The following is a 17,877-nucleotide window of genomic DNA, read 5'->3' as shown; positions in this document are numbered from 1 at the left end:
TTCATTAAAAATGAGCGACACAAAATGGGTGTGTCCTACAGCATAATCGAGAAACGGTATTTGCTGCAACAATACATTACACGTGCTATGCATGAAAAAAACCCCAGTGGTTTTAAAATGTTGATTTTAAGTGTAGAAATTGAAAATAATATAAATATAAGCAAAAAGACATAATTCTTTGAATATTATGAGGTGATAATTTCGGTAGGAGCGTTCATATCAAATCTATCATAAAGCTCTTTAAGCTTTATTGGATTTGAACACGCACCGGTCAAAATAGATATGAATAATGAGCATAAATCTGCCTATGCAAGCGTTTAAAGATATCGTATTCATCGGTAAAAGACTATTAGAATAGCAAATTTTTAAAATCGTTTAAAAAGAAATCTGACTGTAACGAATAATTACGGATACAACTTTCTAAATCTACGACATCAAACATCAGACCTATATCAATCATTTTTGCTGTAAAATCGAATTTTTTTTGTATAGCTTTGTAAGGATATTTCCCTCGTGTTGACCTCGTGACGTCACTGAAGCCTCGGTATCGCCTAATTTCATTTTGTCTTCATTAGATTTCTAAAAGCAGGTAAAAATAGACACTTTGAAGAGGCGAAACTCAATTATTTTTACATCGATTTCGATGCGGTTTTTGCATTTAATTTTGGTAAATAAATTCTATGACATAGGTTCAACATTGGCTTGGCTGCATGCAGGTACCCTTTAATAAAACAGCATCTCATTGATTAAAAGCACTGACTAAACAATGTTTGGGAATTTTGCGCAGAAACCCGTCGGAACAAATCTGTATATCCTGCATGGTATTCTTGTATGAAAATGCGTTGCTGCATATATAGCAGTTCTTAAATATTTTGTTTCTTTCTAAGTAGGAATTTTAGCAAAGCCGATAATGTAAGGTGTCTTTTGGAATTGTTACATCTGTTACCATGGTTACAGCAACAGCTGTGATAGTATGTTCCTCCCATTTGTTTTTGTGCCAGTTTACTTCATTTACCATTTCGCCCCGTTTAATCTGTTCTCCAAAACATCAAATTTGTTTTGGATGAAAATATGATATAACCGATTTTAAAAAACCGAAATTACGAATAAAAACTTTTTAAATTTGATTTGTTAAAACAGATTTCAAAATTTGAAATAACGAATTCATCGAATTTGTTATAATAGATTAAATTCGTTATCACGAATTCCTAAAATTTGTTATAACAAATTTTATTCGTTATAATTCATTATAACGGATTCAACAATTAGTTATAACGATTTAGATTCGTTTTAACAAATTCAAGAATTCGTTATATCAAATTCAAAAATATTTTTTGATAGGTCCTAAATGGGCTTCCGTACATATGATCTTGAGTTATATATTTTGTTTAATTCCACTTAAGGCTAAGCAAATTAGCTGGACCAAAAATGACCTCAAAAAACCCTGATATTGCTGATTTGAACGATGATAACCGACCGACCAAGCTGGCAGAAAAATTCGGTCAGTTGTATGACGACGCATGGACAGATTCTATGGAGGAGTTGACAGGAGTAGAAACGAGGCTAAACGACCGAGAGGCGATAAGCTTCTTACTGCGTATCGTCATGGTATTATTCACTTTTTTGCCTTTGACATCACTTGTACATAGTTTCATATCCACATACATTGTTTTATACGACTATACATGTACAACTATTACTATCATCATCATTTTCATTAACATAGTATATATGATAACGTTTCAAAGTTTTTATCAAGCGCCCTTTTTAAGTTAACCGCGGAAAATGTAGGCTTTCTAATCAAATATTTTATTGCGTATGTTTCATTAGTGCATATTTCACACCTCAAAAACAATAACTTTTGGTGATACCGTATGATTTGGTACATGTACTCACCAAGTTCAATCTTTACGACTCAGTGGCGATGCTATTCATCATTCATTGTAGCATCTTTGGTTGAAGGTTAATAAGGAGGAATGGCCAAACCAGGCTCGTACACATTATTAATATCAAGGAAAACGGAAAACAAAGAAACGCGGAAATGCCCAAATAAATGAACAAAAAAGAATTTTTCAAAACAACTACATTTATAATAAGCAAAATTCATCGTAATGACTTTTGTAAAAAAGTAACTAGGTTGTCTCTTAACGATGAAATTCGATTGTAACATTATTAAACTACAATACATGTACATATTGTAGAAAATCAATTTTGTATCCATTTAAATATCGCAAAAGTTGAGCTGCTTTTTATTTTCTGGTGTTTTTTTAATTATTGGCTTTTAAGGTTTTTGTGTATAGTTGGCGTCGTCTTTGTAAACTTTTCTATTTTTTTTTTCAATCAAACTTGGCTTAGAGTAACATTAGGTAAACTGAATTCAAGTTTGTTAAAATGAAGGGTCACGCCCTCCTTAAAGAAATAAAATAAAGAATAATTATAACCGCACTTTCTAAAGAAAGTTCGGGTATATTGTTGTTACGCCGTTCCGTCCGTCCGTCCGTCTGCCCGTCCGTCCGTCTGTCACGTTATACTTTCTCAAACTGCTCTTACATCTTATAAACCAGCAAACTGAACTCTTGGAGTTTGATTTTGGGTGTCATGTTGTTTTGTAAAAAGGTTTCAAAAATTATCTGGTAGGCCTGGGGATCAAATAATTGGTAAAAAAAAAAAATGACGATTTCACAAAAAACCTTCTTCCTCGAACTCCTCCATTTTCAACAATAGACAAATCATCTCTTGGAATACATGTATGTTTCGAAAATTTTAATTATGTCCTGGGGGTCATTTCATGGCTGAAAATGGCGTTTTTTGTTTGTTTGTTTTTCAAAAACGTCATTTTTTTTTACAGTAGCCAAATGATATTCTAGAATATAATTGTGGGTGTCATTTTAAGGTGTGATCAGGTTCCAGAATTTTATCTTTTAAGAGGATCAGTGAGAACAAAAAATGACGTGTTTTTTGGCAAAAAAGTATGGTTCCCAGAAATCCTCTTACAACTTTTGGAGTAGCTACGTCATCTCTTTGGATATTATTGGGGCTGTCCTATAGATGTGCAAAAAGGTTTTAAAAATTTAAATTCATCCAGGGAGTCAAAGAGTAGCAGAAAATTGATTTTTATAAATTAAAAAAACATAGATCCAAGAACTCCTCTTATGATTTAATGGATAGTCACATCATATCTTGGGATATGATATGGACTATTCTATAGATGTGCATTAAGTTTTTTTTTAAAAAAGTTAAATTCCATCCTGAGAGTCAAATAGTAGCAGAAAATTGACGTTTATCAGTCCAAAATAAACATTGATCCCAGAACTCCTCTTATGATTTGATGGATAGACACATCATTTCTTTGGATATGATGGACTATAGACAATTTTATAGATGTGCATTAAGGTTTTCAAAAATTAAATTTAACCCCGGGACCCATGACTTCAACTGTTTTCGAGATATTTGTGCACTTTCTGTTCGAGGGGGGTCCCGAAAAGTGGTTTTCTATTCCCAAATAAAAAATCAAACCAGGATGCACATCTAGATATGCAGGCCTATCATATCTTAGAGTTTTGTACAATTCTGTTCAGCCATCTCTGAGAAACAAGTTTAGAGCAGGAAAGAAGAAAAAGACGAAGCAGAAGAATACATGTAAAAAGAAACGTACAAAAACAATAAGTCTCTAAATTTCATATGGGAGACTTCATGATAAAGATTAAATAGAAATAGGACTATTAAAGAACAATAATTTAAAGATAATTGACAATTTCTTATTTTAAGGGGGTCAGGATGACCCCTTAGGGTCATTACTTACATACCATAATGATCGGATGCGCCATGACCAAAGAAGGAATATATTTATCTTTGGATTATGGTGGGGATCTCAGTGGTTTTTAAGATATTTGATAATTTCAGGAAGCGCACTTGGGATCATTACCTACATACCATCTTAGATGCCTTAAACAAAAAACAATAATATATGTACATGATATATTATTCAACTTTAGAACCTAGATATAGATCTATCATCTATGTTTTGTAATACTTCTTGTGTATATATAAATGTATTAGTTTTTGTTTTGTTCTATACCTTTAATGTTCATAACTGTAGACAGTATGGATTAGTTTATTTTTAAATTACATTAAAATATGGTCAAATATATGACTTAGAACCCCCACCCCAAACAAACTCAAATATAAACTGCCCCCCCCCTTGGAAACTTTTCTGGATCCGAGCATGAATTCCTCCTCAAATTATAAATAAAATGTCCTCAAATAATAATTAAAATGAAATTTAAAAAAAAAATCCTTTAATTATGCTTAAAATGAAAATAACCTTACATTTACACTTTTATTAATTGTTAAATGATTTATTTTATAAAATCAACATATAATTTGGGGTCTAAAAAGTTTTATAAACTGGTAAAAAAAATCTCATTTTTAAAAAAGTCATACCTTGCACCTTGCATAATTGACAAATGATCTATTGAGATATGATCAGAAGTCATATTTCTACCTTGGGATCGATAACTAATATTCATTGACACATTAAAATTAATAACAATAAATGATTCAAATTAAAAATGTTTATACTCAACATTCTGCCCCCCCCCCCCCCCCCAATGAAACCTGGTTATAAAGATTCAGTCTTCTTATATTCTTACCTGTGTACAGTAGCAAATTTTAATCATTTCTCGATTGCTTTTTCTCTCCTAATACACATTAACATTTTGGAAATTGCTTAATTTAATTTTTAAGATTTATAAACAAAATGTTATATGCATGTGTATTCACCTATTTGGGGCAATTGTAAATTCTCCTAAACAAAACAGTGTTATCATTAGGCTAGGAATTACCCGTATAGATAAAACACGATATAAGATATTTTGCATTTTCCTGTTCCATAGGGTCATGACATACTTTGTATTTGATACATTATAATACATTAAGAGAGAAAGAGCCCTTCCTTCCTATTATAACTCATATAAAAATGATAAGTCTCTACACTAATTACTTACATGTAATACACAAATTGAAAACGAATTCGTTTATACATGGTCATTATGGGGTCAACTCAATTAATAGTGTGGGTCTGACAAATGGAATCGGTCTTGAAAGTTTGAATTTGTAATTCTGCTGTATTTCCTCGAATATGCTTCCAAAATTTATGAGTTTGAATTAGTTGTTACAATCTACATGTATGTTCATTCGGCTTTTTTGCAATTGTTTGATACTTTGTGTAAAATTTTATTCAATCCCGGCCTTCATAATTGTAGAAAATTGCACAACGGTATATTATGTAAAATAAGACCCCAAGGAAAAATTTTAAAAATTACTACTAACCGGGAAAATCAAACAACTATATCAAAGTAGATAATTTTAATCATTAGATTTATTTAATTTTGTGATCAAAGGGAAAATCCACAAGTCGGACGGTATCCGTAACAAAAGTTTTTTAAAAACCCCGAAAACTCTAAAACTGCTGAATTAACAAAGTAAACATTTGTATACCGATAACAAACACAGGCACCTGACGTTAGAAATATTTTTTTTCAATAAGATTCCAAGAACTTTGACAATAAAAAGATTTGTCACGGTCGCCATTTTGATTTTTAAGACCGACTTTTCTGACACGATTTTCTTCATTTCCGATACCTGCAAAATTAATAGGTAAAAATAAATCCGTTCCCCACTTACTGCTTTTTGTGTAAACTCGTGCATCACCCACACGAATGACGATGCAACCGTTCCTTTCATAAAAAATCATACTCCGAAAATCAGAGACATAAATAATAGAGATTGTCAACTCCGACATTAGCGTGTAAATGTAACGGGACCAACCTTACTTTGAGAACTACAAGTGCAACAGCAATCTTATATAAGTCATTAAATTTGAACATGATAGTAAACATGAACATGAACCTGTAAATATTTTAAGCATGTTTTATTTATAAAATATTTTACAAAACCTCTTTATTTAGTTTTTAAATTACTTTTTTAAAACTTATTGACTTTTCACAAAGTAATGGTAATGCATTTCTTTACTCATGTAATAATAATGTAATGCATTACTTCAAGAAAATTAAGTAATGGTAACAGTAATTTAATGCCCTAATTCATGAAGTAATGGTAATGTAATGCATTATTTTACAATGTAATTCACCCCAAGCCTGATTCCAACTAAGCCGGAAAATATGAACATTAACATTTAACTTGGTTCTTCAATCGTTAAGATTGTATATATTATATGATGTATAAGTCTTCCAAAATGTATAATCTATCATAGATTTTGTTTACAATGCATTGTTTAAAAGTTAAATTCAGTTTAATCAACTAAAAAGCCAACGAACGAGAAGGCAAATTCAGACTTGTTTTTATTTTCTTTATACAAAATTCCTTTCGAGACGAACAGTAGTCATACCGCAAGTAGACTGGAAGCCAATAAAACACCTAACATCTGTGTATAACCCGACCCGATTTTAACTTCGGCTTGCACATGAAGTTTGATAGTATTAAGCTGAAAGATTGTCAAAAAAAATTCACATTTTTTCAAAAATGGCACATTGCGTTTCGGAACTTTAAAGCTGACATGAATTCATAAAAGCATTCGGTCGCCATATTAGTTTCGATCGCTCCTCTACTGCCACTGGGGTATATATACCGGTTGAGAATGTTAATGTCGGTTGCTTTCCGATCAAGGCATTCACGTTGCACGGACTTCTAAATGCATGAATTACACATTGTACATGTAGTAAAATGTAGTAATAAAGAAAACAACAATCAATCAAATACAAAATATATCTATTCATTGAAAGGATGTCCAAGGTATCTGTATTATTTTGCACAGACAGTGCTGCCTTACTTCGCATGCACATCGAACACGTGTGTCGTTCATACAGAGTGCATAACGTCTGCATCTTCTTGAAAACCCTGGCGACACTACATCAAAAACAGAAGCTAAAGGATAGTAAATCAAAGAAAGTAACAACGTTTCTATCCGTTCCTACAAAAACTCCCCGTTTATAAAATCCATGCGATAATTGACATTGCTCGATCTGCCACAGTGTGTGGTTTGCGCATGTGCGATGTTATAACATACACAGGAAAACGGTCTACAATTATTGAGGAATTTCTGAAGTATCTGCGCCTGGATTTCAGTCTGTCTTGTTTCGTCGTTTATTGGAGAAGTGGTTGTCATATTATTTTTGTTCAAAACGCGTTTTACTAGTCTTTTCGTCCAAGGTAACTTGTTTGGGTGTATAAAATTCCTGAATGCGATGAAGCATGACGAGGGCTCTCGGCCTTATAAAGGGGGGTGTCGCGATGAGCAGAACAATAGAAATCGACAACTAATATGGCGGTAGTCGGAGATAAAAGGGAAGTAATACGTGTTTATGAATTCATGTCAGCTTTAATTTCGATTCCACTATCAACCTCTTCTATTGATTAATGAGCTCGCACACTACCGGAATCGTCAACGGCGCTGTGCATTCACTTACGTAACTCATTCCACATTTAAACCCGAGCAAGAATATTTTGATCAATAAAACTATTTGTTTATTTTCTAAATAGAATTTTGTTTATACACAGAGGACTTAAAAAGATTCAATGCATGTTTTTAAATACATATTTACTGAAATGCATGAAAACCTTCTGCACCATTTTCTTACGCGTAGACTCAATTCATGTGTTCTACTCGTGCCTTCCGGTTTGAGACTTCAGCTGACAGTAAACCAATAGACGGGGTCACGTGACCCCGTCTAAAACTAACTTTTGCAATTAAAATGACAGAATCTTTACAAATGCGATAGGATAGGTAACGATGAAAAGCTTATTTAAATATCAAAAGATGACGATATAGTATGCTGGCAAAGGGAGATCACTAATTTACAAAGTGAGAGTAATACTTGTAGTATGCTTACCTTTATTGGTCAACATCATAATGATAATCCAATAAGAGCACAATAATGAATCCCTTGAGCTAATTATCACAAAAGAAACGTTTATGCATGTTAAGTAATACGTTTCTGCATATGGAAAACACATTCATGTATACACCACGTGAAACCCATCTAACCGAAGAGCTGGGTAAAACTAGTACCCGCTAATAAGACCTGCAGACCTGTGTTTTGTACATAACTTTAGACAAAGGTCAGTAATTTGTAACATGCATGTATTTTTATAACCTATTCTTCAAAACCACTTGCACTATTATGTTAGGTAAGTAACAGCTTTAAGGTGGTGCGGGACACCTGTATATTGTGATGTACTATATTTCTGTTGAAATAAACAATAAAGTATAAATATAATATTTTAAACCAAAATAATGTTACCTAATAGTGAAGCGCAATGTGTTAGAGCATTTAGAGCATTGTCTGTAAGAGCATTGGGGTCAAAGGTGTATTTTTGGTAATTTTACTATTGATATAAATGAATTTTCGGGGGGGGGGGGGGGGAGAGGGTCTGGACCCCTCACTCCCACCCCTTCTCTAAATCCGTGCACACGATGATGTACATGTAGGCACACAGAAGGAAATCTATAACCGGCAACCGCTGCAGTGAGGGGGCATAATTTAATTTTGTTTGTTTTAATTATATAGACCATTATACTTTCTATGACATGAAATGTTAAGATTACTAGACTTTGACCCGTGCGTGCACGGGTTAACATTGCATTTGATATAGGACATTTACGAAATAGACACATCGTATAGTTGAAAATTACATAACTAGGATTTAAGCCTACACTAAAGCTATTAATTTCACTACACTCTGCTTAGGTAGAATAATCTAACTGTGTCTCAGGACAGACCTTCACCCAGTTAAATTGCCTCCCATATACCCGTAATGTTGCCAAAAATTGCAGAATCGCTCCGAAACGATTTTTGAGAAAATTAATGAAGTTGCATTAAAAATAACAGAAAATTATTCAAAACAACTAGTTTTGAGGCTGTTAATACCTTTCATTAAAATATTTAATTCATATTTATGAAAAATTCAACACTTTTTCACCAAAGTTTTTTTTCTTGCTTCTTATTAGAGTTAAGTCATCTTCCGTATTTTCTTTGATGAACAGAAAATACGTGTAAAATTTACACGTATTTGTAATATGGTTTCTGAGTTCATCCATGCAAATTCAATATTGTGGAAAACATAAACTAAAGAGCCTCCTGTGATTTAGCGTGAATGCAATGCGCATGCGCAAGATTGTAAAATCCAAAAAATCCAGATGATTTCCGGATTTTGTAAAGGAATTTTTGTTAATTATTTAATAGCGAAGCTTGATTGAGAAAATATAAAAACAAATTGGTAATCTTCAAGTACCAATGATGTTTAAAATATATAAAACAAAATACAGTACTCTTTCAATATCTCAGTATTCAAGCCTAAAAATTCGAGTCTATTATTTTAATATAGTAGTTAAAATTGATTAACTTAAAGGCACATGCAAACAGTTCAACCCCATATTGTACATAAAGTGTTGCTTATGTGTATTATCGCATTGGAAGGGATCTCATCCTTCAGTTATGAAAATTCTAAAAAAAATTTAATGTATTACCGGAACTTGCATTTTGCGTTCATTTTTTAATAAACTGGTACAAAACAGTGTAATTTAGGGGCAAACACTTGGTGCGGGTATTACAGTCTAATGACAGCATTTAGTATTTTCAAAATCCAACTGAACTGGACAGTGTGTGGAAGTATACTCAAGTAATACGTAAATTCATTTTTTTTTTCAAATCGTGATCTTCGGGGAGTAGGCCTAGGATGGGGCCACGATGGTGTGGTCGATTTTTTTATTGGAATATATTGAACCACTTGTTGTAAAAGTTACGCGTTATTTCATGAAATTAACACACATGTTTTGGCCTAAAGTTGAATATAAGTTGATTTGATTATCCGTCAGTTGGTACAACCATTATTCTTTACTGACAATAATGAGTGTTTAAATTGATTAAATAGAAAAACGATATTGACTTGGAAAATAAAATGTTAATACCATATAATTGATAAAGACTCTCCCGGAATGAAACAAAAAATATACATGTGAATAAGTAAACATCATATTTAATTTTTAGATTGAATCTTGAAACAAGCTTGTATTGCAAGGATAATGTTTTTAATAAATTTGATCAAACCAGTATAAATGCACCGCACAGACACTGGAAAACAAAAACAATCTTATTTAAATCTTGCATTACAGACAGCCTACCAGTTTTGCTCTGGTCCTCGTTCCCTGTTTCTTGACCTAACGGATTGTCAAACCATTATGCTTTGTGAAGATACCAGCTCAATGAAAGTAAGCTTATATTAAACATATTATAATTCTCTGAGAATTATTCTTTCATTTTCTGGAAAATAATGAGTTATGTTATTGTTTTAAGGCTTTTACCAAACTTCCAGATGCGATTACACCGGACATTCAACAGGCAACAAAAAATTGTTTACGATCGAAAGAATTAAGTCTGACTCTGCAAAAGGTTTTAAGTAGTTCCTTTAAAGTGAGATTTAAAAATATGTGTTTAAACGTTCTTTGAAAGGAAGAAAATGATTTTCAAATTTTTAATTTTAGGAATTTGCTGATATCCTTAATGGCCTCATAATTGATATGACTAAGAGAGAGGAGAATCATATTTCAAACGAACGAAATATGAATAAATTTGGGCTAGTCAAAGAAGAAGCAGGAATAAACAAACCCTCAGACTATTGTTTACATAACATTAGAACAGCACATTTACAAAGCCGAGGAATTGCTGATTATTCAAAATCGACTAAAAAATCGAAAAAGCCTCGAAAAAAAGTAGCACAATATAAAAGTGCTGCCTCTTTACAACCATATCATGAACAATGTTCTCGAAAAAAATGTATAATGGTGAAAAAACATTTTTGGGGACAGTTGGATGTTTTTACTGTCATTCAGACAAGTTCATCTCCCCAGTTTGCCAAAACGACTCACTTTGCCGAGCGCTGTGTGGAGTTATGTTGGTTTATGCAGACAACTCGGCCACCGATACATCTCAGTGCTCATATTCCGGACGATGGGAGGATGAACAATGATATACTTAGCGCGTACATGAAATCGGGGACGGAGGTCGATTACATTGTGTGGCCAGTTATGTATTTGTATGAAAACGGACCTGTGTTAAATAAAGGTATTGCCCAACCGAAGTGAATTGATAACAGAAAAACATACATTCATTTTTTAATGTTAAACAATTGTTTTATATATAAGAACAACACTCATCACCAAGTTGAGAAAAATATATCAATGCATAACGTCTTTTTTATTATCAATAGGTATTCTAATAAAATGACATCCTTAATTTGTAAGAAATAATAATTGAAGAAGTTATCGTATCAGAATGCTTTCTATAGGCCCTTCTGTTGATAGAATGGTTTACAGTTACCTTTGAATTAGCATTTCCGGTAGTCATCATTTAAAGTAGATTTTAACAATTTGCGATACCAACCTGGAATAAGAACTTTTAAGTCAAAATATTATTATTCTTTTAACTTTACATGTGTTACAATAAATGACAATAAGATGCATTTCATTGAAATCCTTTTAATTATTAATTTGAAGAAAAGATAGAAAAAAGGTCTAAGTCATTGTTTAGTTACTAAAAAAAAGTCACAGTTGAAAAGTTTTAGAAAACTCTACAAAATCTTAATTTCTAATCTTGTAAACTGCTTAATTCACGTTTTAATATTGATTCAATAATCCATATAAAGAATTAAACTAGTTTAGATTGCCTTGCAGTGCTTTCCGTATATAGGTTAGTTTCTTTAACCGAATGAATTTTAAAATTATTAAAAAGGTACATTTGATACTTGACTGTACAGTATTTTTTAATGTTTGCTATGTGATAAAGTTTATGTAAATATAATATTGTGTAGATAAATTTTACGCTGTTAGATATTGAAATTTGACTTACCTTGAAATGGATTACTTTTTTTAATCTAATAAATATTTACAAACCTTTGTTGTTGCTATAATAAAATCCATGAAATACTTGAATGATTTATCAGCATACGTATAGGAAATCCATGGAAATATAATCAGCTATATTTAATCAAAAACAAAAATCTACTGTATATAGTATTTAACCTTGTGTATTTTTCACTCTTCTACAATCGCAAACAATTTCGTCCCTTCTTGAATTTGTACGGTTAAAGTTGTGTTTAAAGAGAGAAAAATTCGCCCAATCATAAAATTGCCTGCTGACAACGAAGTAAAAGAGGCGAAAATAAAACAGGGTTGGATATTTACAGCATACAGTATCCTGTAAATTAAATAGAGTATACGTATATATTGTTTTAAAAATAATTTTTAAAGTTTTTGTTATCATAATTCCATGTTAATCGCTTAGCCACATTTTTTAAATTTTTGGGCAGAAGATTTTCAAAGATTTTTACTGATTGTGTTTATGTCAAAGGGCCCCATTAGGATACCACCCTACCCTAGAGATCATAATTTTAACAAACTTAAACCTACGCTCCTATAGGGTGCTTTCACACAAACTTCATCTTTTTAAGCTAAATGGTCTATAAAATTAAGGTTTTTGAAGATATTTCTCTGATAATTCTGATGCAACCCCCATTAAGGCCGCATCTCATTATCTGCGTTAATGATTTTACAAAGGAGATTCTTAACTATTTGAGAATATTAACCTTTCCACATAAGTTGTAGCTTTTTTTGTCAATTGTTTAACAATATTTCCCCATTTTTATTCTTATGTTAAAATGCAAGCCCCACTCTACCCCAGGGATGAAAAATTGAACGAAAATCTATCTTCCCTCCCTGAGGATGTTTACACACGAGTTAAAGATGTTCTTGCCAAATTGCTATTGGAAAGAAAATTTTAAGGATCATAATTATTCTTTATTTATTCCTATGTAAAAATTCAATTCCAAATATTGGACCCACATTACACCCAGGAATCATGATTTGAACAAACGAATCTACGATACCCGAGAGTGCTTCCACTCTACTTGCCGCTTTTTTGGCCAATTGGATTTTGAGAAGACTTTTTTAATAACTACAAATTATTATTAATTCTAAATTCACTCTCGCCTTGAAAGAGGATGTGACCTTTAACAATCTTGAATTCACTTTACTTAAGTATGCTTTATACCAAGTTTGGTTTAAATTGGCCTGAGCGTTTGAGAAGAAGTCTAAAATATGAAAAATTTTCTGGTAGAGGGACTGACGAACGGGCGAATGAACGGATATATACACACAGACACCGGACAAAACGTGATAACAAAAGTTCATTAGAGCTCAGGTGAGCTGAAACATTAATTTGATTCAGATTGTAAGTTAGTAATAAATTTCCATGTAATGGTTATTTCCATGTTTTTATAAATTTGTCTTCAAGGAGTTTTATTATCATTGTTATTTAATGCGGAAATTTTAAATGAACCTGTAATCATAAAATCCAACACAAATGATACAAACTACCATACAACGAATCTATTCCAAAATGTATTGTGGATAGAAGAAGTAATATTTATTCTGCCTATTTAAACTGAAGACTTGTCCTCTGTTTTTATTTACGAAAGATATCGCGCATATCAGACAGACATCGCCAGTCTATTTAAACTGGGAAGAACTGAAACGAACGAGTACAAAGTAGGATTACTTGACACAGCTAAGTATAACATTTTTTAAAACATTTGTAATAAGTTCTTTAAAATCTTATGGCACAAATATCATTAAATGATTTTATTCCTTTGAATGACCGATACTGGAGAAATGAAAAAAAAATCTATGACTGGATACTATATATAGAGGGTTAACTTGATTCTACATGTATGTATTTGATATACTAGTAACTATGTGTATCTTTATCAATCAATAAAAGCGGCGATTTTATATATATGTAATAGAATAAAATCGCTTATTCTGTTCAAGTTCTTTATTTCAATTAAATATTAAATTTATTGGCAATGAGCTACTATATAAACAAAATAACTCATATTACAAATAGACACACACAGAAACACTAAAAAATTAATAATACACAATTTGCATTTACTTCAAAATATGACATCAACGAACCTCCAATATATGGCGGCGGTGCCACACACAGTCAATTAGTAGACTAGCGCACTCACTTGCAACAGGTATGACTGTATATAATAAAAAACCACCATATATATTTATGCTTAAATCTAAAAATACTACAGTCTTATTAGAAATTATCTCAAATCGCTATACATTTCTCTAAACAGTCTGCATGTAAAACAATTTTATTATTCTCACATAAATGATATTTAAATTACTGTGTATGGAATATAATACAAATGAATAGTTATTCCAAACATGAAAATAACTCTCTTACCGTAAATAATGTAAGATACTAGTATCACTCACACGTTTCACCCGTTTCACACCTGAACACTCTCAAGGGCGTCAGCGAAGTGAGACTCCGTATAAACTTGTTAAACTAGTTTAAATCTCAAATATTATAATAAGTAAATAAATAATTTCACAAATTAGTCTCACTTTGCTGATTATCATAATAGAATCGAAAACAACTAGATAAATGTTCAAAAGATATTTTTAATAAGTTTAAAGAAACATGATCTCTAAAAAAAGAATTTGCGCTGAACAGAAACTCTATAAATAGAATAAACACAGGTAAAATATACGGTACGCGATTCGCGCAAATACCACGTATAATTTTAACCAGAACCTTTGTTCCGACATCAATAGAGCAAGGAGTAGATTTCCTCTCATGGAACTCGCGTCGTTTTTCTGCACTTTTTTCTGTGTTTTTCTCAGCAGCAGCCCATGCGTATCGAAGGCGTTCTCTGTGTGTATGTAACCATTCATCTACCTCGAAGGACTCGCTGTCATTGTTGATCCCTAGTAAGAAATCTACGGGTAATTTCGGTTCTCTTCCATAAAGGAGATAATAAGGGGAAAAACCTGTAGAAGAATGAGGAGTAACATTATACACATAAACAAGTTCTGGTAAATACATTGTCCACTTTCTCTTTTGATCTGCGTCGAGAGTTCTCAACCTGTCGTGCAGTGTCCTGTTAAATCTTTCGCATTGCGAATTTCCCTCAGGATGATATGGCGTGCTACGTGACTTCTTAATACCATATATTTTACATAGCTCCTTCACGACCTCACCTTCAAAATTCCTACCTTGATCACTGTGCAATCGACTAGGGATACCAATCTTATGAAACCATTCATTGACCAAGTGTTTAGCAACTGTTGAAGCTTTCTGATTTTTTGTAGGAATAGCCATTGTGTATTTTGTAAACACGTCTGTAAGAACCAAAACGTTTTCAAACCCATCTGAAGTTTTCTCTAACAGAGTAAAATCCATTGCCAAAATCTCTAAAGGTCTCTTTGCTAATAAATTACCTAGTGATGGTCTGATGGTAGGGATCGGTGTCTTAGCGATCATGCATCTTTCACATCTTTCAATCCATCTTACAACATCCGCTATCATTCCTGGCCAGTAGCATCTTTTCTTTATAAGTGCCATTGTTCTCTCACGACCTTGGTGTCCGGAACTATCATGCAAAGACTCCATTATCTGTGGTCTAAGCCATTCTGGTATAGCTAATTGCAAATACTCACCGTCCAAGCCTTTACTGGTCATGTACAACACACCATTTTTCAGTTGTAACAAATGAAACTTTTGAAGAAATTTCCTCACCTCTCTCCTTTCTCTTGAAATTTGTCTGGAAGTTGGTTTGTGACCAGTTTCCAACCATTGGAAAATTCTGTTGATATCTGGATCGTCCGTTTGAAGTTTTCTGAGTTCCTCATTTGTATATCCTGGTAAAATGGGGGTTAATTCCTTTCTTTCAATGATTTCAAGATTTTTGTCCGTTTCAAGTCTCTGATAATCTGTAATAATTTCTCTTAAAGAAGTAGATTGTGAGAAATCTGCTAAAATCTCTTCTGAATTACTTTCGCGGTACATTCTGCTAAGACTATCTGCATTTTTGTTCGCTTTTCCCGATCTATATCTGATATCAAAATTAAACTGTGCCAGCTCAGATGCCCATCTTAACTCACTAGCAGCTAATTTTGATGTCTTAAGGTAGCTAAGAGGGTTGTTGTCTGTGTATACAATAAAACTGCTACCCAGTAAATAGTCTCGAAACTTTTCGGTTATCGCCCATTTGGGTGCAAGTAACTCTAATTTCATTGAGCTATAATTCGACATGTTTCTCTCACCTGGTCTGAGACTTCTAGATGCGTAAGAGATGACTACTTTTCCGGACTCCTGTTGCTGACTCAGAACTGCGCCCAATCCATCATAACTCGCATCGGTTTCAACAATAAATGGAGAGCTAAAGTTTGGAAAGCCTAAAACTGGAGTGCTCGTTAAACATGATTTAAGCTTTTCAAATGCATTGTCACAATCTGCATTCCATTTTTGTTTGAACGGAATTTCTTTTGTTACCATTTTCGTACCTGTGACCTTCTTCTCCTGCTTAGATAAAACAGAATGAAGCGGAGCAGCAATCTGACTAAACCCCTTAATAAATTTCCGATAGTACCCGGCTAACCCTAAAAATGAACGAAGATCTTTTTCTGTCTGAGGTGTTTTCCAGTCTTTTATAACAGCAATTTTATCAGGGTTAACTTTGACACCATCTTCACTGACAACATGACCTAAATAATTCACCTCCTTGTGAAAAAAATGACACTTTGACGGTTTGATTTTTAGATTGTGAGCTCTTAACCTGTCAAACACAAATACAAGCCGTTCTAAATGTTCATCGAAAGACTGAGAAAAAATGAGAATATCATCGAGGTTCAAAAGAAGAATTTCAAAATTCTTGTCACCCAAACAAGCTTCCATTAAACTTTGGAACGTACTTGGACTATTGCAAAGACCAAAAGGCATGCGAAAAAACTCATACAAACCCAAAGGACCAACTCTAAAAGCTGTTTTGTGACAGTCATGCTCATCCATCTGTACCTGATAGAAACCCTGTGCCAGATCTAAAGTAGAAAAGAACTTTGCTCCATGAAGTGCATCCAATGCTTCTTCAATCCTTGGGATAGGAAACGCATCTTTTATCGTCTTAAGATTGAGTCGTCAATAGTCAACGCAAAGTCGTAAACTTCCGTCTTTCTTGCGCACCAGGACAACGGCAGCACCATAGGGACTTGTGCTTGGTCGGATTATGCCTTGCTTCAGGAGAGTCTGGATGTGCGACTTCACTTCCTCGATCTGATTAGGAGGGATGCGTCTATATGATAGTTTGATAGGGACTTCATCTGATGTAAGAACCTTATGTTTGACAGTATCAGTAAACCCTAAATCGTCACTGTTCTTAGAAAAAACATCTTGGTGAGTATTTAGAATTGAAATTAATCTTTCTTTCTCCTCAACTGATAAATTTTCTCCAACATCTACTTCTACACCATGAATCTGAATCGCATTCTTTGTACTGACAACTGCTTTGACATCATGATCTTTCCCTTTTTGAATACTTTCTATAGACACATTGATCTCTTGATTCCTTACCTCTATTTCTGCATGACAGTTCGGCTGGCTAGCAAACTCAACCTCTACATCATGAAGTATACCAAGCCTGGATTTCGGATTCAACCAAACATCTTCGTCTCCTATGTTAACGACTCTGACTGGGATCTTGCCGTTCTCTACATCTTCGTAGGTATCAATCAATAAGGTGCTTTTAGGAAGAGTGCCATAATTACCGTGTACTGCTTGTACCAAACCACTAAAGTTTCTAGAATTCTGACGTGTAGTACCTATAACAACTTTCATTGAATTGGCTGGTATTTTTATAGGATCTTGACCTGCAACTTTGACAAAACTCAACTTTTTGGAACCTGAAATTGACGTACTCATTTCAAATATCGACAACGTATTCAACAAC

The 17,877-nt window shown here is 33.2% G+C and overlaps 1 protein-coding gene across 2 annotated transcripts in view; it reads left to right on the top strand.

Moving 5' to 3' along the window:
- Positions 1-11,948, top strand: part of LOC128192810 (uncharacterized) — a 34,398-nt gene extending 22,450 nt beyond the window's left edge. Inside the window, exons 9-12 of one of the 2 annotated variants that reach the window (XM_052865793.1) lie at positions 1,404-1,608; positions 10,193-10,288; positions 10,374-10,469; positions 10,562-11,948. In XM_052865793.1, the coding sequence (XP_052721753.1) occupies positions 1,404-1,608; positions 10,193-10,288; positions 10,374-10,469; positions 10,562-11,161 (997 nt within the window). In that variant the 3' untranslated portion in view covers positions 11,162-11,948. The remainder of the gene's footprint in view (positions 1-1,403; positions 1,609-10,192; positions 10,289-10,373; positions 10,470-10,561) is intronic. The other variant, XM_052865792.1, reaches the window with a different exon arrangement.
- Positions 11,949-17,877: the final 5,929 nt, after the last annotated feature.

This window comes from Crassostrea angulata, chromosome 7 (genome assembly GCF_025612915.1).
Source record: "Crassostrea angulata isolate pt1a10 chromosome 7, ASM2561291v2, whole genome shotgun sequence".
Classification (NCBI taxonomy): Eukaryota; Metazoa; Mollusca; class Bivalvia; order Ostreida; family Ostreidae; genus Magallana; species Magallana angulata.
The sequence above is the reverse complement of the archived record's forward strand: the minus strand, read 5'-3'. Positions and strand labels throughout refer to the sequence as shown.